This window comes from Boleophthalmus pectinirostris, unplaced genomic scaffold, assembly GCF_026225935.1.
Source record: "Boleophthalmus pectinirostris isolate CB_2022bp ecotype Guang Dong unplaced genomic scaffold, ASM2622593v1 HiC_scaffold_6, whole genome shotgun sequence".
NCBI lineage: Eukaryota > Metazoa > Chordata > Actinopteri > Gobiiformes > Gobiidae > Boleophthalmus > Boleophthalmus pectinirostris.
In genome coordinates this window covers 10,125,934-10,153,829 of record NW_026571447.1, presented here as the reverse complement: position 1 = coordinate 10,153,829, position 27,896 = coordinate 10,125,934, and the positions used below count along the sequence as shown (strand labels likewise).

Genomic DNA, 27,896 nt, shown 5'->3' with positions numbered 1-27,896 from the left:
CAACAAAACTTTACTCTTCAAGTATACATATGTAGATTTTTTCATGTGATACTTTTACTTTTACTTGGGTAACGTCTTGTCCTTGTATTTGTACTTTTACTTAAGTAACAAAATCGAGTACTTCATCCACTACTGCCTCAGTGAAACACAATACTTTTTCTATTATATATTTAACATACTCTCACACCAATGTCTTAATGTTTTTGTAGTAATTCAAGGGCTTTGGCTAATTTGCTAATGTCAAACTGCCGTGGGCAAAAGTTCCACTAAAAATCTCCAGCGTGCCTCCCGAAGTGAACACAAGAGACGAAACCAAATAAAAGGGAAAGACAAGCCTCGTGAAAGCTTCTACGGCGACCACAAGACAGCAGCCGACCACAGCTGTTTTGCATGATTTTGTACCGCCACCAGTTTGATACACTTTGAAATTGATACTTTGCGGCTGACGTTGTCAACATTCCCTGTGGGGAGTGGAGCTAACTAGAGGCACTGCTCTGTCTGAAGCGCTGTTACTCCAGTTAGACTTTAATCTGAACTTTGTTTAAGATCAATCTGACCATAAATGACTCGGTTGAAACTACAAGAGAGTTGATTCGTGCTGTTAAACAAGTCCCTCTCCCATTACATTAGAGTTACAAGCTGGCTACCATTGTCCAGTTTTCAGTTTGTCACACTCACCATTTTTAGGTGACCAGACGTCCATATTTACCCTGGACAGTCCCAGTGTTGAGTCCTGTCTCCTCTGTCCCAGCAGATTTATCCAAAACCAGTGATTTGTCCCAGTTTTATACAAGAAATGTTCCAGATGTCCCTGCCAATACTAAAGAGAGGCATGAATTGTCATTTGTTTAGGTAAAATACAGAAAAGCTGCTTTTAAAAAAATGACCAAAACGCAAAGAAAATGTGACTATACTGACTCACATTAGTGCCAAGTGCATAATAATTCAACTTAATTAGCACTCGTTTCACAGTTTTGTCATTATCAATCAACCCAAACCAGGGATGTCCCAGTTTTTTACTTTGAAAATTTGGTCAGCCTACCCTCACTATCTACTATCCGCATTATCCGACAGATTTCAGTTTGTCACACTCACCTTTTTTTTTGAAAATCCAGCCTCCTTCACATAGCATGACCAGACGTCCCTATTTACCTAGAACAGTCCCAGTTTTGAGCCCTGTCTCCTCATCCAAAACCAGTGATTTGTCCCAGTTTTATACAAGAAATGTTCCAGATGTCCCTGCCAATAGTAAAGAGAGGCAAAAATTGTCATTTGTATAGGTAAAATACAGAAAAGCTGCTTAAAAAATAACCAAAACACAAAGAAAATGTGACTATACTGACTCACATTAGTGCTGAGTGCATAATAATTCAACTTAATTAGCACTCGTTTCACCATTTTATTATTACCAACCAGCCCAAACCAGGGATGTCCCAGGTTTTTTTATTTTGAAAACCTGGTCACCCTACCCTCACAGGCTCTTTTGTATTTTTCCTTGAGTTCTAAAAACTTATCAGGCAGTATTTCCTTTTGTGTCACCATGGGAACTACTGAACTGCCATAGACATACATGCAGTACCCCTACCCCCCAGAGCGATGTCACTGCAAGGTATCAATCATTTTTAACTGCATGTGAGCTACAAATGGGATTTTAGTGTAAATGAATAAGGGCAGATATTATGGGATGCTTCTTAATGAAATCTTCTGTACCATTAACTGGCCCTGCTTGTGCTCGTGTCCATGGAAACAAATCTCCAATTGTCATTTCACATGCTGTGCAAATGTTGCTAGCCAAACGATATAAAAAATAAAATGTATAGAAGTATTAAGTTGTTGCGTTTTATTTGGATAGAAACTTATTGTGATGGAGTGTGCTCTAAAATAACATGACGTTGACTATCATGAGCTTTCAGTGTTGATGCATCTTTAAGTAATCCACTACTATCCTGAGTGGGAGGCTTGTGTTGACAAAAACCTTACCCCCATCTCCGCCCACTTCTCCATACATACTTGTGATTATTCAGAAAGGGCTGATTATGAGGAAAATGAAAATCAGCTACTTGAAATGTCTCTAGGAAGACATTCAGTTCTGTGGCAAACTGAACACAAAATAATAATCTGCAGAGGTTATACTCCCAAAAAAGCACAGCATTTTTAAAAACAAACTATATCGCTACTTCTGATGTGCTTGCCAACATTTGTCTGTAGTGAGGCCCCCATTCTGCACCACTGGTGTCCAACCTTGTGACATCACTAAGTGGCAATTTTAAAGTTAAAGATGCACTGTATAACTTTTCTGGTAGAGAGTTTGCTATTATTGCTTTGCCTTGAATGTTCTACAGCAGCATTAAACAAATATCTTCTTCTATCTCTGTAATTAGCTGTGTTTTTGTTTCTTAAATCTACCAAAAAAATCATGCATCGCTACCTTGAGCTGGCCACCTTCTCCACAGATCTGATCAGTAAATTGGCCTCCTGATGTGCCCTGTTTGTCTCCATCAAGATAGTTATATTGAATGCTATACTGTAGAACATTTCAGGAAAAAAAACAGCAGAGTTAAGCAGGTGGTGGCCCCTCTACCAGAAAAGTTACACAGTGTACCTTTGAAAACTGATTTACTCAACCCAAAGATGTTCATTTTTTCTTCTTATGTACTTTAACTTCTTGGGTTTTTTGGGTCATTTTGGGTCATTGGATCGTAAAACAACAAGTTCAAACACTGGATCAGAGAGACCACTCAAATCAGGAAACGAGGCATGGACAGCATTAACCGGGATGATGGAGCGTTCCTCCTTTCACACACCTGGGACACCCTCCTCCAGAGAACACTGGGCAACAGGAGGTGTGGTGAGTCTGAGCGACCTTCCAGGTCCATCAGGCTGACCATGTCTACAGGAAGTAACCACAGATGATACACGACACATCACCACCAATTCCGGGGACAGTTCTGAAGATGCAGCAGCAGCCGAAACATGTCAACAAGGTAAATACACTTTACTGCAGGCATGCCCAAACTATGGCCCGGGGGCCAAATACAGCCCTTAGACAAATTTTTCTTGGCCCTCAGGCTTCGGTGAAATGACCCATATTGCCTTGCATCAATTAAAAATTTATTTTCTACTGCAAGTTTTTTTTTTTTAAATCTAGCTTGATAAAGCAAATATTGAAGATTTAGTGTGTGGTTTTAAGGATCTTAGCATGAATAAAGACTGATGGCTCATTCTAACGTGTTAAACATGCACATATTTCAGTTATTCACTGTACTGAGCTCCAGTCTACGGCCCTCGATCGGCCCTCTGCCTTGTCTGTGTTTAGATATGTGGCACTTGATGAAAAAAGTTTGGACACCCCTGCTTTACTGAATTGTCTTTAAAAAGAACCAAGAAGTAAATTTACTCAACCCTAAAATAATCATATGTTGTTACCTTTTTAATACCTTTTTGTTTCACCCTTTGCTCAGTTGCAATCCATCGACCCCTGTGACCACCACCATCACACACTGCTTTCAAACTAGGCAATGTGGGTGAAGTGTCTTGACTAAGGACATGACGATTTTGCCACTGGTGCCTCACTGTGGGACCTGTCTCCCATCCAAGTACTAACCAGGTCCAGCCCTGTTTGGCTTCAGAGATTAGGCTTTGACAAGGAGGAGGTCTGACCTGTAACCTGGTCTGGTTTGGTCTCCATGAAGATAGAAAGGTTTAATAAGATACTGTGAAACACTGTTAAATGCTCCAGACAGAACAATAACATCTCCATAGAGACAAGCATTTGATGAACCCTACACAACAAAAGTTACACAATGCACCTTTTACCGCCCCAGTAGCTGCTTTCATGAAAGTAGAAGAAAAAACACAGGAAACAAACAGACAAAATAAAGACAGAGACAGCTGTGCGTGTTTTAGACATGTTCATTTTCCTCCATTTTTTTGTACAATCACATCTTTACAGTATATTCTCACTCTCTTCTGCTTCTCTCCCTTGGTCGAGCCAGCACCCCTCCCTCCCTCCCTCCCTCCTCCTCTTCTTCTATCCATTTAATAAATATTGTCTTTTTTCTTTTTCCTATTCAAACGCCGGCCGCGCACAGCAGGGCCCAGGCGATTCTGTACACATCCGCTCTAGTTTTTGGTGAGACGCAGAGAGAGAGATAGAGAGAGACTAAAGACTGGAGAATGGAGTAAATGTGGCGTACGAAAGTGGAGGATTATTTCACATCACAGAGGTTGAAATGAAAAGTCCTGTATTACACAAAATTTACTGTTATCTTTTAGCCATGTTATAATGTTGTTACCTCATCAAAAACATACCTGGAGTTGTGTTTTGATTCATTCACACATGTTCGAGTATAATCCTGTACTGTAAGGTAACACCTCTAAAGCTCAAAATGCTCTGTTCAACCTTGTGAAGTCATCAAGTGGTAGTTTTGAAGTTAGAGTTGCACTGTATAACTTTTCTGGTGGAGGGTCTGCCATTATTGCTTTGCCTGGAATGTTCCAGAGCAGCAATACACAAATATCTTGTATTTACTCCATTACAGGGGTTTTAATTTCTCAAACCTACAGCAAAACCATGCACCACTACCTTGAGCTGGCCCACTTCTCAACAGATCTGACCTGTAACTTGGCATGGTGATGTGGCCTGCTGGTCTCCATGGAGATACTTAAATTAAATACCATACTGTAGAACATTTCACGAAAAAAACAACATGGAGTTAAGCAGGTGGCGAACCCTCTACAAGAAAAGTTACACAGCTATTTTTAGTCTCACTTGAACTGATTTACGCAACCCTAGAATATCCATAAGTTATTGCCTTTTTATTATTTTTGTTTTACCTTTTGCTCAGTTGTGATTGCAACAGAAAAGGCTACAATAGTTCTGACATTACACAGAACTTATGCTTCATAAACTGGCAATAGGGCTGCAAATTATTCAAATGATTCTAGTGAAGATGTATGGAGTTTATTCCTGTATTACCACTAGATGACATAACAATCACAAGTGTTTTCAGTTTAAGAGAAAAACACAGCCTAAATATCCAAGATTTGTGTTAAATATGTGTGAATGAAATAGTATTACGATGATACTAAAACCCCTTAGTGGTCCAGGTAGGTTCCATAGTGGTCCATGGGCATATACTAGTCTATGTGCTCTCCTATTCAGGGCTTTTTTTAGTATCAATACCAGCTCAAATGAGAATCCACTGTCGATACTAGTTTCAGTATCGATTAGCATCCGATTTTCAATAGTTTTGAAAACCCTAAACGCAACACAAACACAACTCCAGGTATGTTTTTGATGAGAACACACAACACAAACACAACACAGATTAAAAAAAAAAAATGTGTGTAATATAGGACCATTTAAGTGACGCAATAAGACAGCAACAAACATGTGAAATCAAACGATTTTGACAAAAAAAGAAAAAATACTGAATTCCCTTTTAACTACAATGTTGGTTGGTCCATGTTCACCGTACATTTTCAGGCTAGGCAGACTCTTTGCTAATCTTGAACTCTCGTGGTCTACGTTAAAAAGAATGAAATATGAAATGTATGTAACAAGATTCCGCCAAACAATTCTCCCCAAGTCCACGCAATTCAATATTATTAATATTATAATACACTACTTTTTTTCAAACATTCAAAAAGATCTGTTTTCATTATTGCTCGACAGTGTTCACGAAGCTTGGTCCACACTTCGAAAATCACAAGATACCATGACCATAGATAGACATGACGATCAGATTATCAGAATAAATACTGAATGGTCCGATATACAAATTTCTGCACCGTTTTCACACAAGTTACAAATCCAGATGGAGTTGGATTATTTTGTGTTGACATCTAAAAATAGAATGGAAAAAAACGCTAGAATACAGTGTTCGTGATTTCCTCCGTCGATTCAGCAGGCTTTGAGGAAAATATTCTCCAAAGAGCAAACTCGTCCCTTCTTGAAATGCCTTTTGAAGAGTTTGCATCAGATTGTGGAACTGTGAGGATTGTGAAATGGAAAAATTCTGAAAAGTGAAGGTTTTATTGCTGTGGTCCTTGTAGCTTTCTGTCGCTAAACAGTTTGATTAAAAGTTGGCTGAGGTCGAACAACGCCGTTTTCAAGTGAGTCAGGACAAAAGGGGGTTGTGGGTAATGTAGTCTCTGTGTTTCCGTTCTGTGAGGAGACGGGAGGGGTCAGAGGTCAGGGGTCGGGCGGGTCGTCTGGTCCCTCCTGTTGCACCTCTGGCAATACAATGCCCCGATGCAGCTTCTCCAACGACTGCTTCATCTGAGCAAAGACAAAAGGACAAATGTTAAAGGGAAGGTGGGTTACATAAGACTCATGTGATATAAGAAGATCCACAACAGCATGTAACTGCCGCGGGCCAGCCATGAAAATAGACTAAAGCACACATACCAACCAGGGGCATGTTTTTACTATCTTTATGCTATGGAACAGAGCTGTTATTTAAGTAGTCAACAAGTCAAATGATTCTATTGAACATTACTGATTTTTCAAATACATTCATAACCAAATAAAGTGAAGTATGGTGCCTGGTGGTGAAGGTTTATCCACGAAATAAAGCCCTTTTGATTTAATAATAACACTGTAATCCGTGTATCATTCGTTTTTCAATATAAAACCAAAAATAAGAAAACGAAAAAAAAAACAAAAAAAAACAATTTTCTTCATTATTTGTCTCCAAAACCAAAATGAAAAAATGGATAAGGATTTGTTTTTACAGTTTTTGATTTTGTGTTTAAATGAATAATGGAAAAATTGGATAACGTTTCCTGTTTCTGTGACTGCGATGCCAGACTTTTGCACCACAAAACTGACTGAACCAGGACTGAACCAGGACTGAACCAGGACTGAACCAGGACTGAATCCAGGACTGAATCAGGACTGAAAAAGGAAAAAAACAGGACTAAACGGTTTTCAGTCCTGGTCTGGTCCCAATCTCAGTCCTAGTCCCGATCTCAGTCTCGGTCCTGGTCTAAGTACTGGTCTCAGTCCCGGTCTGGTTCCGACCTTTTTTAGTCCTAGTTTAGTCCGTATGCAGCGCAAAAGTCGGGCATCGCAGTTTAAGTCACGGAAACAAGAAGCGGACGTTATCCGTTTTTTTCATTATTCATTTAAACACAAAATCGAAAACTGAAAAAACGAATCATGATATATTTTTTCATTTTGGTTTTGGAGACAAATAATGAAGAAAATAGTTGTTTTTTTGTTTGTCTTATTTTTGGTTTTATATTGAAAAACAAATGAACAAATGATACATGGATTCACTGTCATTATAAAATGATGTTATAATATTGTTACCTCCTCAAAAACATACCTGGAGTTGTGTTTGTTTCATTCACACGTTTGAGTAATCCTTTATCCTTTATCAAATTTCAAAATGCTCTGTTCAACCTTGTGAAGTGGTAGTTTTTTTTTTTTTTTTTTTTCTTTTTGTTTAGTAGAAATTGGCAATTCCAGGGCAGAAATTATCTAAAAGATTATAGTAAAGGTGCATGGCATTTAAAAACACAGTGGAGCACTTCCTGTATTACCACATAACATCACAAGATGGAACAGAATGTCTTGAGTTTGAAGAACTCAGCCTAAATGTTTGAGTGTTAAATATGTGAGAATGAAACAAAACACATATGGGCTCTTTAAGTGAACAGAAAAAAAATAAAGCAAACAGAAAGCTTCAGTGACCTGCTTTTCAGATGTTGTTCAAATGTCAGTTTCTGTAACATCTGTAAACATCCTGTAAACCTGTGTACCTGGTCGAGTAGAGCCACAGAAGACTGTAGGATTTGCTGCCACTTGTTGAGCTGAGCCTGGTGGAACTGTCTTTGTAGCTGGAGAACCTGGGCCCACTCTGCAGCCGTCTGAGGGAGAGGGCTGGAGACACAAAGAAAAGACAATCACTATCAAGTTGCACTATGTAATTTCTAAGGTTGGGGGTCCGTCACCTGCTTGTTTCTGTGAATATGTCATTACTCTGCCTGGAATAATCCACAGTATGACATTAAACAGCACTACATTACATTTATTTAATTACATGTGGTTTTAAAGCTCAGAAATACAGATCTGACCTGTAACTTGTTCAATAACATTTCCATGGAGTATGGAGAAAAGTATTTGATGGACCCTCCACCAGAAAATTTACACAAAAAACAGCTTTAAACATTTTGCACATTTAGAATATTTTGGGGTATAATCTTGCTTCAGGGTTATTGTGTCAGTGGCATAAATTAGTTTCAGTATTGTAGTTTATTGTCCATTTTCTTCAGTAATATACTTTCATGATATTACAATACCTTGAACCTGGTGGTACTCCTACACACACCACTAGGGGGCAGTGTAACCAAACGCATAGTACAGTGCTCTATCGTGAGAAGCTTGTAAACGTTAATAATGATTCGACCTCCAGCAACAACCAAATTATTAATGCCCAAAGGGAGCAGTACTGAACAGTTATATAATACATCCATAGGGAAAATACAGTATGTTATTAAAGATACAGCATGTAACTTTCTGGAGATGGCATGTCACCTGTATGATTCGATGGAGATACAAAGTTACAACCACATTACGCAACATTCCCCATTGAGTTTTTTAAAGTTTTATAACATATTGCTGAAGATTATAGCCAAAGGAACATTATATCCATGGAAACAAGCAGGAGGAGGTCAAATGAGAGTCAAGTTTACAGAGATGCAAACATGCTCAGAGTAAGAATGCGTGCTTTTCTGTGCAATAAAATCGACCAAGAAGAAGAAAAAAAAAAGCTTTCAGTTTGCTCTACTGTTTGTTTAAAAGGTTACATACTGGAGCGTTAAATGTGTTTAAGTAAAAGTACAAAGAGCTGCTTTATCTGCATGCACCATATCAAACATTTTTAGATAGACCAAGTTTACTCAGATGTTAGCAATGTTCGAGCTGTTCCTAAAGTGAGATAAGATGTAATTTCCAAAACAACAACACGGAGAAATCGAGTTGCATCAAATCCCTGAGGTCAGCCCAAAATAACAATTAATGAAGAGCCTGGCCCCTGTGGGTGAAGAGTTAGGTACCGTGTGGATGGTGTTTTCTGTGGGTGAAGAGAGGGCACCGGTGGTTGGTGCTGTACCTGTCTGAGAGGGAGTAAGAGTGCCAGGTCTCCAGCGTGTGAGCGGCTCTCTCCAGACCGTAGAGTTTATAGAAGAGCAGCATGTTCAGGGCCACCAGGACCACCAGGCTGAGGAACACAGCAGATCAGAACATGCTCAGGATCAGGTCTGTCATTTTTAAGAGGATTTTTTCAAGTATGTGATCACAGCATGGACAAATACACTACCCTCTTTTTTCTACCAAAGATGGACCAAAGATACACATCAAGATCCTCAGGTAATAAAAAATGGCATAGGGTTCTTCCCAATATATTTAATTTCCTGCATTTTAGATTTGTTTTTTACATTTTATTCCAACAGGTGTTTTTATAATCCATAGGAAATATGATGAAATATGCCTGTAATTGGTCTTTTTTTTTTTGGAAAGATTGAACCGCAAGTTTTTTCCACATCAGATCTTTTGCTGCTTTTGGACAGTTTTTATATACTTTTGTTGTTTCAGAAATTAGCTTGGACATTGCATTGCCCACCTCTGTGTGGTGTTATATATATATTTTCTAATAAAATTATCTCCTGTTTTTATGTGCTTCTTATTTCAAGAAAAAAATAGACCATGTTGATGGTATAGGGTGACCAGAATAAAAAAAACTGGGAACTCCCCGTTTTGTTGGTGGTTGGTAATAATATATCTGTGACACAAGTGTGTAATTGAGGAAAATAATAATGCAGAGACCATTTATGACTAATGTGAGTCAGTATAGTCATATTTTCTTTGTGGTTGGGTCGTTTTTAAGCAGATTTTCTGTATTTTACCTAAACAAATGTATGTCTGTCTTTATTGTTGGCAGGTATCAGACTGGTAAAAAAATACAGACACTTGGGACAATAGGAAATACTGCATGATAAGTTTTTAGAACTCCAGAAAAAATACTAAAGAGCCTATGAGGGCAGGGTGACCAGATTTTCAAAATAAAAAAACTGGGAGATCCCTGGTTTGGGTTGGTTGGTAATAATAAAATTGTGAAATCAGTGCAAATTAAGAAGAATTATTATGCACTCGGCACTAATGTGAGTCAGTACAGTCATATTTTCTTTGTGTTTTGGTCATTTTTTTACGCAGCTTTTCTGTATTTTATCTAAACAAATGACAATTTATGCCTCTCTTTACTATTGGCAGGGACATCTGGAACATTTTTTTGTATAAAACGGAACAAAATCACTGGTTTTGGATAAATCTGCTGGGACATGGGATACAGGGCTCAACACTGGGACTGTTCTGGGTAAATAGGGACGTCTGAACACTCTAAGATGGTAAATGCACTAAAGTCAACAAACATTCCAGTGAATTACACATACACAAGTCAGAAAACACTCTATCACACTTCACCCACACAGACAAACAGATTCTATGGCAATGGAAAAATACAACCCTACAGCCTAAAACTAGTGCACATTTAGCATTATTTTATACTATGGAAAGAAGGCCTCTCATACTTTACCTGATACAGATCCTAAGCACAAGAATAGCAGAGCAGAGAGAAAGAGAAGAGCGAGAGAGGCATTGTGAGGCTGTTAGTTCAGACTGGATCAATACACCGGCAGCTCTCAATGGGAAAACATTTAGCCCGGGGATCAATATCGCCATGCTAGCAGTTGTGCAGAGCTAAATGCTAACATCAACACAACAGGGTTCACTGTGTTAATTAGGCGTGGGGACTGAGAGCTAAATACAGAGCGCAGTAAATATCCAGTGGCACAGGCTGGAGTAAGCGTTTTTAACAAGGAAGATGTGAGTGAACCAAAATGCTACGTGCGCTAAATAGATGACAGTACTGCATGCGGAAACACAAACATGCGAGTATGCGGCTACTAGTGGAGAATATTCAAAACGAAAAAGCAAAAACATAAAAATAAATGCATAAAATAAATAAATAGAAAGTTGTTTTATAGTAAACTTACATGAAGCTGACTATGAGGAGGATAGTGGATATGTTTTGTCCTCCACCTCGAGGCCGCTCTCCAAGTTTCATAAATTGGGAAGCTGCAAAAACAATGAATTTCAAATCTAGCGTTATCAAGGTATTACAGTGAAAAAAGCTTCTGGATTGTTCCATGAATTTGTTTCATATATTTAAAAAAAAAAAAAGTATTTTTTTCTGAAACTTGTGTATTCTGATATTAGGTTTCTCAAAAGAGTCAAGAGTTACTGTAGTTTAGTTCTGATGCAGATTTGCATTGGTCCTGCACAGTCCTGGTTTAGTACAGATCTAGTTCAGGTATAGTTCCAGTATTATTAACAGTTTGCAGACAATTTTGGTTGTTTGCGCAAGTATGAAAGCAGCTCCAGTATTAGGGGAGAACTTCGACAAACATTTTTGCTGTTGCAAAAGTGCAAGATTGTGCAGACATGAGGAAAATGATCTTGTATGATTTTTATTTCCATGTAAATTGGACAAAAAAGCTATGTTATCTCATGGACCAAACCTTCTATCTTATCCCCTCCCTATGGAGTGACCGAATGCTCCAGTTCCTGAAGTAAATTTTCCATTATTTTTTCCCCATAAACTTTTCTAAAAATTCAAATACTAAGAGTCTGTCTGTAGACATCACACAACTAACGCGGTAGTTTTAAGCACACCAAAAAGCACATTTACAATGCAAGGTTCTGCTAAATGTCTGAATAAAATAAAATTATAGGTCCTGTGGTCATTAGTTACCACATAGCTGATTATCCCAGACCAAGGGACAGTTTTTAATTTATTTATTTATTTCTAAGTCTATGAGAAAAATGACTGTGAAATTTAGTTTTGGATCTGTGGAGCGGGCGTCACTGTTGAGCTCCATTACCGATGCACATTTCTGTCATGTGATGCATTTCTAAATAATGTCTTCCTGGTTTGAGGATTAAGGTTAGTAAAATGACGTTATGAGACTCACTGGCTTCTCTCCTGTCGCGGTCCTCTCCCACGCCCCTGTCCCCCGCCCCTCCGGCCCCCAGGCCCACTCCCTCCCTCTCTCTGTCCCGGTCGCCCTGCCGCCTGGAGCATGTGCGTTTCCGTCGCCGTAGAGATGGGGGAGTCTTGGCGGTGTCAGGGCCCACTGGTTCACCTGTCGTCACCACAGACACCTCAGACTGGAGCAGAGTCTCCAGTTTACACACCTCACTCTCTACAAAAACAAAGGCATGAGTAAGAGGATAGAAGGCAAACAAAGGTAAAAACATGTTACTTAAAAGGTGCACAGTCTAACTTTCACCACCTCCTTCGTCATCAGGGAAATGTTATTGCTTTGTCTAGAATGTCCCACCGTATAGCATTAAGTTTATCTATTTTCATGGAGACAGCCTGCAATGCCTCCAGGCCAAGTTACAGGCCAGATTTCACTGTATTCGTGTGTGTTTTTCGTACTTTCACACATTCAGTGTTTTTTTTCTTTATTTTGACTACTTTCTTCTCTATGCATATTAAATGCAGAAAGCACTAAACATAAAGAAAAAAAAGAAAGGATAATATTGTAGCTATTTTTTGACACTGACACAATAACTCTAAAGCATAATAATCTTGGTAAACAATTGACTAACAATACACTATTGTTAAAACTTGAGCTGTAATAAATGTAAACATACACACACACGCACACACACTTTAAGGTCATATATTATGCAACACTGACTCTTGTGAGCTCTAAGCCATATTATAATGTTGTTACCACATCAAAAACTTGCTGAGTAACCCTCGTCTGTTATCATCTCCAAAGCTCAAAAAGCTCTGTTCCACCTTGTGATGTAGTTGCAGTTTTCAAGTTAACAGCCATTTTGTTGCTACTTGTAGTTTAGCAAAACTAAAACTTTTAAACAAAAAAAATTCACAATTCCAGGGGTGAAATTAACCAAATTATTCTAGTGAAGGAGTATGGAGTTAAAAACACAGTGGAGCACTTCCTGTACAACCACATGACATCACCAGATGGAACAGAGGGTTTTCAGTTTGAGAGAAGAGCTCAGCCTACATATGCAGCATTTGTGTTAAACATGTGAATGAAACAAAACAAAACTCCCAAGTATATTTGTAATGAGGAAACAAACTTATAACATAGATCAGAAAATAGCATAACATCCATCCTTTAAGTTCCATTTTAGAAGTTTAAGAGCAGATGGACCAGCTTTTGTGTAACTTTTCTGGTAGAGAGTCAGTCACCTGCTTGTTTTTGTGGATATGTCATTGCTCTGCCTGGAATGTTCCACAGTATGACATTAAACAGCTTCACTTCACATTTATTCAATTACAGATTATATATTTATAGCTCATAAATACCAAATAAAACAGGCATTCTGACTGTGAGCAGGATCGCCTCTCCACAGCTCTGATTTGGCCTGGTTTGGTCTCCAAGAAGAAAGTTTTAATATCATACTGTGAAACCTTCCAGAAGAAGCAGTAATGCCAACAATGCACCCTTAAGTGCTGCATTCTGTTATTTATTTATTTATTTATACAATTTTGTACATTTAGAATACTGTTTTGGGAATAATAATTTTGCTTTATGGTTTGGTTTCAATATAATCAATTATCTTGTATATTTTCATCAACATACTTGAAAACAGGCCTACAAACACCAGCAGTGACAGATGCAAATGATCCACAACAGAACTTCTCATTGTAACACATCAAAAGGCAGGAAAGCTAAACCCTGCTGCCTGTATTGTTCTAGATTGTGTGTCTGAGAAAACGAATCCACTTACAGCCTGTACGCCAGCAGCAGTACAGTGAGCGGGGGTGTCATGTGACTTACCCATGTGTCTATAATACTCTTCAATGCCGCTCCAGGTGTTCTTTTCAATCAGGGCTTTGACCAGGCTCCACGGCTGCTTCCTGTAGCAGATGTCAGAGGAAACCCTGTGCAGCGGATAAGCACACAGAGCAAGTTTAAACACAGGAAATTGAATACTGTAAATGCTTCATATTAAAGTTACATTATTCTTGTTTTATTCTTTCATTATGTATTGTTTTGTTTGACGTGAACAGCTATTTTTTCTAATTTCTTCCTGAAATTGCAATAAAATAAGCATCTCATCAAGTTTGATAAATATAAACAAGATAAGCACATGATTTGCTGAAATAGCACAATACATGATGAATACTGAAAGGCTGAAACCATAGACTGTATAAACTGTATATAAATGGATGTAGCTAACCAACTTGCCGTTGCGTTCCAAATAGTCAATGGAGCGCCAGTTTCATTTCCTGTTTCCAATTGATTTTATATTAAAACTTGTCACTCCTCTCTCTATAACTGCTACATTGAGCCTCCTCATTTTGGTTGTAAAATGTTCATATTAACTCTCTCGATTAGATCCAGGTGTTTTTATTTTGCTACTATGTATATAAATACATTCTTATTCCTAATATGTAAATCGCCTCCAACTTCGCTCCCATAACTGCTAGCCTCATGAGCTTCATTTGACTGGAGTAGTTGACTCAGTGCATCTCTAATATGGAATATGTCTCGACAGATTGTAATAAATTGATGTTAAAGGTGCTCTGTGTAACTTTTTCGTTTCTATGGATATGTCATTGCTCTGCCTGGAATGTTCCACAGTATGACATTAAACAGCTTTACCTTACATTTATTCAATTACAGGTGGATTTATAGCTCAAAAATACTTTGAAAAACAGGTATTCTGACTGTGACTATTTGTAGCCTGATTGAAATAATTTAAAGAGGTTTTATTACCGTAGGCGACTCTTCTGTTTGCTGACGGAGGTGAGGCAGTAGCGGTGGACAGTGTAGAAGTAGTCCTGGTACGGGATGCCTGAGGTGATGACTTCAGAGTCCACCACAAAACACTCACCTCGAACACTGCTCTTATGCAGTGTCTGAAAACACAACACAAAAACACAGGTTATCAGTGTTCTATGCAGTAATGGGAAAAATACTTTGAAAACAGCTTTATATTTGTTTCACCATGACTTCTGCATGTCCATCACTAATTGAAGAAGGAAAAATCACAAACAACATAGCAGTGTTTTCTATTTTTCTCACAGTTTGAAGCATAAATGACATGATTAAATACCACCATATATTCCTTTGAATTTAAAACAGTTTTTTCAATATCACCAAATGAAAAAGTAACTCAACTTTGAGTACCTGAATACAGGTACTCAAAATTAGTATTCTCAGTACATGTATTCAGTTGTTTCAGCAACACTGACACTAGTAAAATACAGAGAGTGTAATCATATATTGCCTAAAATTTATTAAAGATTTTTTTCTCATGTGTTTGAGCAAAATGGCCCAGTTCAGATATATGGTATAAGAAGCTCTTGAGGTCAAATTAAGGCTGCTGGGTACTGTCTACATCCAAGTTCTCTTTTTTAGACAGACTGTAAAAAAAAAAAAAAAAAAAAATTTTAGGTTACCTAACATTTTGAACAATTAGATTTTAGGGAGTTGATCACAGGACTAAGTACAAATGAGTCACATCTAGTAAAAAGATTATCCATCACATTCATATCCAGTGATAATACTCACTTAGCACAAAAGCTGAACTTGGTGTACATATGTAGACAGTACTGACCTGCGTCTCCACCACAGGGGCAGTTTTGGGACCAAGGGGGTTGTTCAGGGAGATGGTGTAGCTCAGTACTCGACTGGTGTTCCCTGTGGTGCCATCCTGCTGCCACTCACCCACTGTTAAATCTGCACAAAAATCAATAAAAATATCACATGACAACAAACAAAAAAGAAGAATGTAGAAATATTACAGTAGTACTGCACTGTATAAAGACATCTACATGCAAAAATGGCGAAGTGAAGCAGAAGCTGAGAGAAGAGTGAAAGTGTGGGTCTGCTGCGTGAAAAAATTCCTTAATTAGAGAAACACATTGTCCCCATCCTTGCAGGGCCTCTCTGTGGGGACGGACAGCCCACACACCAGACTTCCATTCAGGCAACTTCTAAATACAGAAGCTGACAGACATACAAATGTATAGATTTAAAGGTGCGTTACACAACTTTTCTGGAGATGTTATTGCTTTGTCTAGAATATTCCATGGTAGAGTTTAAAAGATGGATGCAAAGAGAGGCCTATATTATTATGGGTGATCCACTGAACAAAAAAAGGGCCCATATTATACTATTTTCTGATCTATGTTATCATGGTGTTTCACATACCTATTGTATGTATGCTGTGTTGTCATTTTTTGTTTTTTCTTTCCCACATGTTTAATACTCAAGCCCTGCATAATTAGTTCTCCTTGTGATGTCATGAGGAGGCAAAACAGGAGGTACTAGAGAAGACAGATTTCACTGGACACTTAATGTAAGTGGTTTTCTGAAGCCATGACACTGCCAAAGCCAACGAGGAAGCACCGTGTTTATTAATTATCCCCAACTATAGGATGGAGACAGTCTGTCCTCATTGCTATGGTCCAAAGAACACTGTCAACAGCAACTGAAGTAAATGAGCGATGTCTGTGCAACAGCGGAGATCAGCCTGGCACAACGCAGTCTGCCCACAAGAGTACACGAGCACTCATCGCATTACAAGTAGGATAACTGTCATCAACTGGTAAAAGAAAACAAATAAACTTGCAGATGGTAACTTAATTACATTGTCAACCAAATAAAGGTGGTGGTTGCAATATGATGACTATTTTCATTGGTGTGCCACACACATTGTCTGTATACATTACATATTATACTAGTACATTTGACAATACAACATAGCCTTGAAAACACAGTCAGTTCAAAAGGAGTTCACAACATACCTATAACTGCACATTACTTAACAGGAAAAACTTGTGTTCTTCCTTTCATGCTGTAACAAGTTAATACAAGTTCTCAGAGTGCATCATAGAAGGTAAATAGATTAAGGGCAGGTCAGAGAAAGCACTAAAAATACTCCATAGAACTTTATAGTGTCAGTTAGCCTAGTTAATGGTTGACGTACCAGTGAAGTGCCTCTGGGAAAAGAGGTGCTGTATGAAATGTGTGTCCGCAGAGAAGAGGAGATCGTGAAGTTTGTCCACGCTCATGCCAACCACAGAGTTTATGTGCAACCGCCCGCCCAGGTTGGCACAGAAAGACTCTACTTCACCTGCAACAAATAAGCAAGTTTCTAAGAACGGATATTTGTGTTTGATTAGGGATGGACCAACCCAGCTTTTTCAGTTCCAATATTAATACTTTGACTTTAAGCAACTGCCATAACTGTTGTTAACCAATACCTTTGTAGGGACAGAAAATGGCATTAATTTCCTTAAAGCACAGTTAATTTATTGCACGTGAGACCCTATAGTGTTCTGTAACTGCAACTATTTATCCTTCAAATCACTAGTAAACAGTTTTGTATGAATAAAAGTTCAAACAATATGAGATGTTCCAGGCCAAAATCTGTCTTATCTTATCTGTCTTATTACATCCAAATAAAGGCCCAGCCAGTCTGTTTCTATCTTATGAATGGCTAGAGAAAGAAATCTGACTTATATTAATTAAATGAACAGGCTACACTTGCTGGATGGACTATGGATGGGAGTATCGGTATACAAGTATTTATATATCGATAAAGATTAAGTACAAAAGTGGGTATCGATATTGTTATGCAAATATCAATACTAATTAACACACACATTTTAAGGCTATGTATACATTTTAGACATGTTAGGGCCTTTTCTTTCTTCTTTGTATCAACACCTTCACCAGCAGGATATTGGACTGACTCATCTGTGTCAAGTGTTCTGTTGGTCCTTTAGTGGAGGCAGGATGATAGCCCCATCTGCAGTCCGACTTCCTCAGGACAGTATCCCAGTTGTGTGAGAGTAAAAAAAAACCTCGTCCCGGTTTACAGTCCCGTGGACACGTTTCTGTATCTCGATTGCCTCTTTAATTCAGCGACAGTGTTTGTTGTCCTCAGTCCCAATGATGTTTGCTCCATCCCAGACCATAATATGGTTCTGTCTTTTACAGTGGTCAGAGCTGGTCAATTTGAGTTGTTCCTGTACTGCTTTGTGTTTTTTTGCTCATGTGCACACCTTCTCGCTGTTTCCTTACTGCATTCTGTCCTATGTTTCTTTTTTTGTGTAAAACTTTCCACAATTCTCTGATGAATGTCTTAATGCAGGACATGCAGGGTATTTTGTATATGACATTGCAAAATATCTTTTGGGTGAGTGAGTAATTGCCTTGGCAAAAAATGACATTTTTCGACATCTTCGGCTAGTTTCGGTTTTCAGTTTTCGGTACGGTTTCACTGGTGTATTGATACTGTGTTTTCTAATTGCCCTCAGCACCTTTTCTGCTCAGATTTATTTTTGTTTTTCTGGTTAACAGAGAGAGAGAGAACCACATTATGGACTGGGAGGGAGCAAACATTGGGACAGAGAACAACAAATATCTTTGCTGGATTAAAGAGGCAATTAAAATCAGGAAATGTGCCCACAAGACTATAAACCGGGACGAGGGGGCTTTTTTACTCTCACACACCTGGGATACTGTCCCGAGGAAGTCGGACTGCAGATGGCTCTGTCAGTGCCAAAACCTGTATATATCAGCTGACCGCACACATCACAGCAACATCACATGACCACTCGGAGGAAGACCACTAGTGAGCAGTCGAAACTGTCAGGTATGAAAACAAACCTCACTGGACTAACACTATTTACAGCCTAAATTAAATAATGCATAAGAAAAGACTTAATTTATAACAAATATTTTAAGAAATAATGAGGTCTTAGTAACTACTTATCATTACCCTAACTCTAAACCCTGAACCTTAATTAAGTAGTTACTAACCTTGAATCAGTTTTTATAAACTATTTGTCAGTTATGCATCAAGTCTTTGTTCATTCTTTATTAAGACTAATTTAAGATGTAGTTATATAAAGTGTTACCAAAACAAAAAAAAAACTACTTATCAGTAGTATAACATGTGGAATTGCAGCTATTCTGTTGCTGTTCTACCTGATTGCTAAGTCAACAAAATACTCCGCAAAGCTTGATAAAACAAATCATATCATTAGTAATATTTTTGCACCCTTATCAAATTCCAGGATAGAGATTTTTAAAAAATACACTTTTAACCAAATTAAGAGTGAGTGCATCAGTAAGTTACTACTGAAAAGTTACTTGATAGATACATAAGAGCTACATAATCCATTCTGTCACACAATATTTTTAGTTTTTAGGAAAATAAAGTCTATGTGTAGTCCCTGCACTGGTATTGGTTAATAGCAGATATCAACAAATAATTAAAGCCATAGTATCTGTATTGGAAATGAAAAATCTGGAACAGTGAATTTCTCATGAAGATTTGATTTTATTTAAATACATTTTCATAAATAATGCAGCTATAATAAAATGTCTTTTAGCATTTTACAGTCTGTATAATTGTCCAGATAATGATAATCAAAACACATCTCTGCTCATTTAAATAGTAGACTAACCCCAATTATCACAGTCCCCATACACAAGTACTTACTCTCTTCCTGTGTGTCAGAGGAGTTGCTGGGGTCTGTGGGCAGGTCTTCATCATTGGTAATGTCCAGTGAGGAAAGGTTTCCCAGGCTGGTGGTGTGAGCGGGCTGCATCTGATTAGTGGATTCTGACAGACTGTCCCCACCCTCCTCCAGATACTGAGATAGAGACAGAAAGACAGAGAGCCCAAGGGCGGTTAGAAGAGGCTAGTTAGAGCATCAGACCATTGTCATATGACTGTGTAGAGTGGAGCTGAGTCTGGCCTCATGTTGACGCAGTGTGAGCAGACATACCGCTGTGGCCACGGTGAAGTGAATGTGACCCTGCTCTAGAGTCTCACACAGACTCATCATTCACTGCAGGATTTGATCTGGTTTTTAATAGAGAAGGGAGCTACTGAGATGGGTTTAGCAGCTGGTAACCCAATATAACTCAATAATCATGACAAGATCATTTGACTTTTTTGCGCCTAATTCTCATTTCCCCCCAGTTTGAGTTAAAAGGAAACATAATTACGAAAGACTATGTGATTTCAAGTTTAATGGGAGAACTCACTGCCTTCAAATCTCAATTCAATTCACAGAGAAGGTGCACTACGTAACTTTTCTGGAGGAGGGTTAGCCACCTGTGTGTTTCTATGGAGATGTTATTGCTTTGTTGGGAATGCTCCACAGTATAACATTAAATGTATACATTTTTGTGGAGACAAGCGGGTTATGCTCCAACAAGAAGAATAGGTCAGCTCTGTGGAGAGGTGACCACGCTCACAGTAAAAATGCATGTTTTCCTGTGTACTTTTGAGCAACAGAAACCCTTAATTACCTTGTTGTTTAATTACCTTGTTGCTACAAAGTGTTACAGGTTTTTTTCTGGTCTGGTTTTATTAGACAGCTGTAGCATGAAATGGTGAGAGAGAGGGTAGAAACATTCGGTATTCGGTCAAGGGTGAGAAGTAAATATGTGTAATGCCTAAGCCACTACACCAACATGTATTGCCCAAGAGAGAAATATTTACTCTCATTTTTTTTTTTTTTACATTTTTTTTGAGGTAGTCACATTAAAAGGGTCCAAACTGCTGCTATGCTGCATTCTGATCTATGTTACAATGTTGTTTCCTCATCAAAAACATACCTCTATACATGTTTAACACACAAATCCTGCAGATTTACGCTGTGTTCTTCTCGGAACCTGAAAACACCCAGTTACAACTTCTGATGTCATGTAGTAATACAGAAATTGATCTACAGTATTTTTAAACTCCATACACTTTCAGTAGAATCATCTGGATAATTTCAACCTTGTAATTGCCCATCTCTACTATCTGCTGACTTGTAAACTACCACTTTCCAACATCACAAGGTGGAACAGACCATTTTGAGCGCTGGAGATCTTGACAGACTAATAATAAAGGGTTACTCAAACATGTGTGAATGCAACAAAACACAACTTCAGGTATGTTTTTGATGAGGTAACAACATTATAACATGACTAAAGACTCAAAAGAGTCAATTTTGCACAATATAGTCAGTATTTAATAGTTAGCAATATACGACATGAAAATATATGTCTTTCCTTAATATTTTCTTTAATGCTGAAGAACCAGACCTACTACAGCTCATTTTTAAATATATATTACAACACACTAGAGAACACATTTCTCAAGTTTACACATTTTCAATTTAGCAAGTGCATTTTACCAGAAAGTGAGAGACTCTAAGCTGCTTACAATCATAATCACCTGTAATGCCATCAGATCGGTATTTGTGTGGGAAAAGCTGTCAACACAAGCTCAAAAACTCACAAACGAGGTAGTCGCCGAGGCTGGGGCAGAGGTGGCGGGCGTGGAGGTGGCTGTAGTGGAGCTCTGTGGCGTGGGCGGGCTGGGGTCAGGTGGATCACTGCTCAGTCTGGGTGCCGATGACGAAGAAGGCACCTCTATAGGCGGACAGGAGGTGGCGGAGGGAGAAGCAGATCCTCCCAGGCTGGTGGAAGATGGAGAGAGGAGAGGAGAGACCAGAGGAGGAAGAGGAGGAGAGCTGCCAGAAGAAGTCACAGAGCTCAGGTCCAACAAGTCTGTGACGGAGACAGACTCTTCCCCTGGCCTAGAAAAGTGTGAGAGGAGAAGAAATGACTACAATGTGAAGGATACTGACAGAAATGCGTGTTCCAGTAAGCCTTGGCAAATGAAAAAAGGACTGGACCATTAAACAAATTAAGTGTAATAATTGATTTTCATGCTGGTAAAAATGAACGAATCTGCACAAAAGCCCAATAGCACGTACTTGTTGAGGATGTGCATCATGCTGCATCCACCACCAACCACAAATAATGCATGCAATTTTCTGAACACAACTTGCTTTGCTCTGACTTGTAATAGGTCATTTATAAAACAAGAATATTACAGTATTAACTAGGAGTGTGCAAAAGTATTGAAATATCAATATATTGTATTGTTTAATGTGATACAGTATTGATACCATGGCCTGCTGTATCGATATATCACCAAGAGTATTCCTTGATATATTTTACTAAATTATTTTGTTACAGTGCTACACTTTTCTTGCTTGTTTTATAGGAAGGAAACTCATGCAGAACATTTGACATTTTCAGAGTTTTGATTATTAAAATGCGTGTTTCATATTAACTTTGCACAAGAAGTGATTTAACAATGACTTTTAGTATCACAGCCATGATTTAGCTTTTATTTTTTATTGAACCGTATCAAATCGATTTGAAATATATCGTATCAAAAGTGCACTGTATCAAGATATGTATCGTATCGTGTTTTTTGTATTGAAGTATGTATTGTATTGGTAATTTCTCAATGATAACCAGCCCTAATACACATGGTTCAGTTGAAAACACAATGTAATATTGGATGTATTGATACTTTGCAGTGACATCACACTGGGGGTGTTCTACATGTATCTCTAATGGCATAATGTTCACAAGTTACCATGGTGACACAAAGCACCAATTGCAAACACAGTAAAAAAAAAAAAAAACGTGTAAGAAAAAACAACATATTTTCAGGAACCTGTGATCATTATGAGCATTTATGGTCCTGTTTAGGAGCTTGATTTTCAACAAACCGGTGAGAGTGACTAAGTGAAAAACAGAGACTTGTTTAAGCGCACAAATCATCTCACTATTGTAATTTCAGCCAATTCCGTTCTTTATGGTCAGACAGTGTTAAAATAAGACTCGGATTAAAGTCTAAAACTTCTAACAGAGTAGTGCTTTCAGTTAGTTTGTGAAAGCTATATGTCTCCACAATGGGTGAGAATCAGAGTAGCAAAGGCTTAAAAACGGTGAATGTTGTATTTAAAGCTTAATAACCATTGCAACTGTATAATTACTACCACAAAGTCAGGTTAAACATTATCCTTAACCTTTCCAGTGGGAGGCACTCCACTAGAATAGTTACATAACACACACATTTAAAGGGCTTGTATCAGATTTGTTTTATATGTATTTGAGCAAAATTTGCCCAGGTACAGATTTATTGTATAAGTAGCTTTTGGAAGTCAAAATAAGTCAGCTGTGTACTATACGCATCTAATAATAAAGAATTTTTGTTGTTGGAGAATTAAGAAGTGTATGTGTTCATTGTGATGAATAATTCAGATGCTCAGAATCGTAAGGTAAGTGAGGAATAACTTGGAAAAACTGTTCTCAAATGATGGTACAAATTAGGAACAGCAAATTTTAATATTATAATTATCCACCATTAAGTGTTTTTTAGAGAACAGTTCATTGTTTGTTATATACACTAAATGCATAAAGTAAATAAGCAAACTATTCACAAAGTTTTCAAGAATGCAACAGTCAAGCTCTACATTCCTATGTGTACTTACAGTAGGCCATTCATGTGTTCACCGGTGGGGGAGACATAGTCATCATCTTCACTTGTGAGACCCAGCTCTGTACCATAACACTGATGTACAATGTGCCAGAGCTCCTTAGGCGACAGAGACTGTAAAACAGCACACACAACAGCTTAGAAATGTTTGGTACATGTTGAAATGGCTACACTATGAATATTGGCTCGGTGATATTGGTTCAGTTGATATTCTGGTTAGTCATTTAACTGGATGCAGTGAGACTATTTACTAATGCTTTATATGAGACTAATTCATATAAAGCTGTAGTCACTTTCAGGATAAATAACAGTTATGTAACACAACTGGATACATTTTGTAATGAGTTAACAGTGTTTTGAGAATAATTTTTCAATCTCTTCACTCGTATCATTTAAAATATCGGATATCGGATAATATAGTATCAACATGGGCATCTGAACTGAACTGAAAAAGTTGGATCCCTATCCAAAACCCATAGACATGCATAATTTCACATATAAAATCACAATTTATACAGAAAAGTAATAGTAAAAACAAAACAAAACAAAAAATGCAGAACAAACCCACAACTCACTCCCAAATTGAAATAATCACCAGAAAAATTACTTTGCTAATAACTTTTTTGGTCAACTAAGACATCATAAACCGATTAATCGACTAAACAACTACAGATCTACAGTCTTAGTGAGCACACCCTTAACAGCTGTGGGCTCATATTCATGTTAACAAAAGAATAAATTGTGGACTAATCGTTGATGAAAATTGACAAACACAGTGAGACGCTAGCAAGAAATCAATATCATCTAACTGAACATGCAATCCCACAATTCTCTGCTCTGCTAACAGCTTCGTCTCTGTACCACTGACAGCCAAATTACTGTCTGCATTTAAAACACACAAATAACAGTTATTGCAATGTTCTTGTGGCCTTGTACTGAAAACCATCTTTGAGTCCAATCTTGGGAGTTTAAATATTAGCCTGTGTCATTGCTAAAGAGGGGCAAATCCGCAGGGGTTTAGTCATTACCTTGTCCATCAAAGCGTTTTGCCACAGTCTGAAAATCATCATGAAGCTTCGGTCCCTGGCTCCAAAAGAGGTGAAGAAGTGCTGAGAGAGAGAGAGGAAAATAGGAAGGACAGAAGATAAGTAAAGTTGGACCGGTCAATGTAATTTCTTTCCAATGTCAAGGTAAAAAAAGTGTGAATCAGCTTGTTTTTATCCCCATACAAGAACCCAGAGGATGTTAAGGGACTGACTGGGCAAAAACTGAGCTACTGAGATCTGCAATAGGATTTGAGTGTTGAAATTTGCTTAGGTTAGCCTTTCTCACACTCAAAACAAACTGAATTCAACTGTCAGCAAGGAATGTTTAAAAGATGTCAATTTAGAAAGGGTTTATGTCTAGTTTACGCTAGAATGTCTATAGTAAGAATTAGATTTTGTTTTTTTTGACTGTCAAAATACAGATGTTTTGACCTGATTTATAGTTAATATATCTGTATTTACTGGCTCTATTGACAAAGTTCAACTTCTTTTCTGTCAGCACAAATTATCTATGGTGATCTTTTTCCACAATTCCACTTTTTTTTTGTTTTGTTTGTTTAATGTGAAAGGACTCTAAGCCACAGAATAAATATGGCAAGTTTGTGGACTTGTGTTAAGGAACTGACTGGACAAAATCTGAGGTACTGAGATCTGCAATAGAATTTGAGAGCAAAAATTAGCTTTGGTTTGACTTTTTCACACTCAAAACAACAGAATTCTGAACTGCGTCTTTGAGGGTTTTGAAAAATGCGATATAAATAAAATTTATTTTTTTTATTCAACCTGATTAATTGTCAACGAGGATTGTTTTTCAAAATGTGTACATTTAAATTGTGTTTATGGACTGAATTCTGGCAAAAGAAAAGGTTTGGTTCATTTGACATAACTGTCTAGAATGTCTGTAGTAAAAATTAAATGGTCTTTTAACTGTCAAAACACAGATTTTTTGACAACATGATTTAAGGGTAATATATTGGTAATTACTGGGTCCCATATCTTTTCCATCAGTCACTATGGTGATTTTGTTCACATTAGCTTCAAAATGTGAAATGACTTATTTCTTAAGGATTAGGTCCACAAACTTGATAAGGTTTTACATTTTAAGGTTTTGGGCATCTCATTTAGAAACAATGAATCGGCCATAGAGTTACTGTTTATAAACCAATGCCCTCCATTTGAAATTATGACTTCATCCTCTAATGTTTTGAATACAACTTATTGGTAAAGTTGCATCTGTTGTTTTATTTATTAGTCCCAATGTAGTCTGAGCAACAAGACCATTAGCCACTGCCACTCATAGATCGACTTCACAACAAACGATATTAGCATAAAATCAATAGCATGTCAGGAGTGTTTGCAATGTCATTGATTTATCTCCAAGGCCTTGAAGCTGATGTGCATGATTTAAAGCAAACAGGCCTAAAGTAATTGGAGTAACTAAGTAACTACTGGAGCTAGGCCTGTCATAATAACACATTTTGAAGTACAATATATTGCTGAAGTAAAACAATTAACGACAATAGTGAAACTAATTTAAGTCACTGACATAAAGCTGACCAAGAGCAGATTTAAACCACAAAAAACTCATCTAAATATACAATATTGTTGTTATTGTTATTGTTGTTATCTACAATTGTTGTTATTGGTAATTGTTAAAAATCATGAGCTGCAGTATATAAACAACAGAATGAAAAAAATGTAAAAATAAAAAAATAACCCAAAATTTCCCAGTAGTGCAAAGAAATTCTACACATGATGAATACTGACCCCAAAATATATTGTTACAGCATTCATATACTGAACGACAAGTCAATATTGTAATGACTGTGACAGGCCTAGATGGAAAATGGAGTAACTGACCTTCTCATTGTCAGTGCTGATCTGAATGGCGTTGGGGATGAGCTTGGCAGTCTTTTCCTTGGTGAGTGAGGTGACGTCTTTCAGCAGGATAGTGATCTGCGCAAAAAAGGAGAAAGCAGCGTCACTCTATCATAATTCAACAGACTTATCTCTGTGTGGGTCTGTGCTCTTATCTATATTGATCTGCAAACACTGTGCACTGAGCCTTATCGGACTGGAGGCGTGACATTGAGCACCTTGCAGCAGGTGGATGTTTGAACAGTGTGTGTATGTGTGTCTCTTTGAGCACATGTGTGTGAAAGTGTGTGTCTGTCTATGCATATATGCGAGTGAGAGTGTGTGTGTATGTGCGTGTACAAAGAGCAGACACATCTTACAGTGGTTTCCCAGCGGAAGATGTTGCTGTAGAAACACAGCCAGTTCTCTGACAAATACAGACGGCCCTGAAGTAAAATGTCCTTCTGCAAAGCGCACGAATAGTCTGAAAGAAAAAAAGACAAAAAAATAGTAACCTTGGAGTAGGATTATCCAAAGTATCGAAAATGTAATCAATAATAAAACTAATATTGCAACTAGACACTAATTTGAGCAGGTACCGATACAGAAAAAAAAAGTCCTGAACAGCTGAACAGAATGATTTTGAGCTGTATACACCCATGGACCACTATGGAACCTACCTGTACGACTGAGGGATAACACACAAATGTGAGACCATGTGGTAACTATTATTTAATGTTTAAAATCACTTTCTATTGTCTAAATAAATAGTGTTTTTATTCACTGGATCAGAATCACTAATTAAACATCAAATCTATCCTTTAATCTATCCCAAAATCTAAAACTACTAAATGTAAAACAAAAAATTTGGAGCAAAAATGTAATACGAAAAGGTGAAATAAATAAATCAACTACCGGGGAGGAGAACTTACCCACTATTAGCCGCTCAGTATCAGGAAGCTTTTTGAAAATTTTGCGAAAATCTTCATTTCTTTGTTTATATGTGGGACTTAAAACCTAAGAGGAAGAAAGGCATGTTAAAAGTTGTGAGCTGCTAAATAAACAGTATGTAGATATTTTGGGTAATAAATACTTACATTATACCAGCTCTGCATTTTCTGTAAAAGGACAAGTAAAAATATAATGTAATATTAAAAACTGCTGCGTGCATTCCCTAACACAATAACATTAATTTGTAAAACTGTTGAGCAGGTTGAAATACAGTTAAAAGGTGCACTGTGTAACTTTTGGTTCGTTGTAGGTAGCGTAGGTACCTTGGCATTGCGTGAGAAATGTCTTGAAGCAATGGGGTACGCAGAAGAGAGGGAAGAGGCAGATGCGGCGGAGGGCAAAGGACTGTCCGCACCTCCTCCTCCTCCATTGGTCCTCTCTCCTCCTCCTTCACCCTCACTCGCTCTGCCTCCCCCCAGGACCCTTCTGCGCAAGGAAGGGGAGCTCCCGGGGGTGCTGCGCGGAGAGTTACTGGCCGTGCTACAGAAACAAGAGAAGACAGAGAGAAAAGTTAGCCTCCAGGTGGAATGCACAATGTTTTTTACGTG

General features: G+C 37.9%; 1 protein-coding gene across 1 annotated transcript; it reads right to left on the bottom strand.

Moving 5' to 3' along the window:
• Window positions 1-3,830: 3,830 nt before the first annotated feature.
• gramd1a (GRAM domain containing 1A) lies at window positions 3,831-27,896 on the bottom strand (the record flags this gene model as incomplete). Its single annotated transcript, XM_055163437.1, has 18 exons — window positions 3,831-6,283; window positions 7,771-7,891; window positions 9,123-9,230; window positions 11,062-11,143; window positions 12,040-12,270; window positions 13,891-13,994; window positions 14,833-14,975; window positions 15,677-15,798; window positions 17,051-17,197; window positions 19,577-19,730; window positions 21,374-21,674; window positions 23,430-23,548; window positions 24,463-24,543; window positions 26,341-26,436; window positions 26,718-26,821; window positions 27,270-27,354; window positions 27,435-27,455; window positions 27,612-27,896. Coding segments are annotated over 18 exons (2,391 nt in total), but the record flags the coding sequence as incomplete, so codon positions are not given.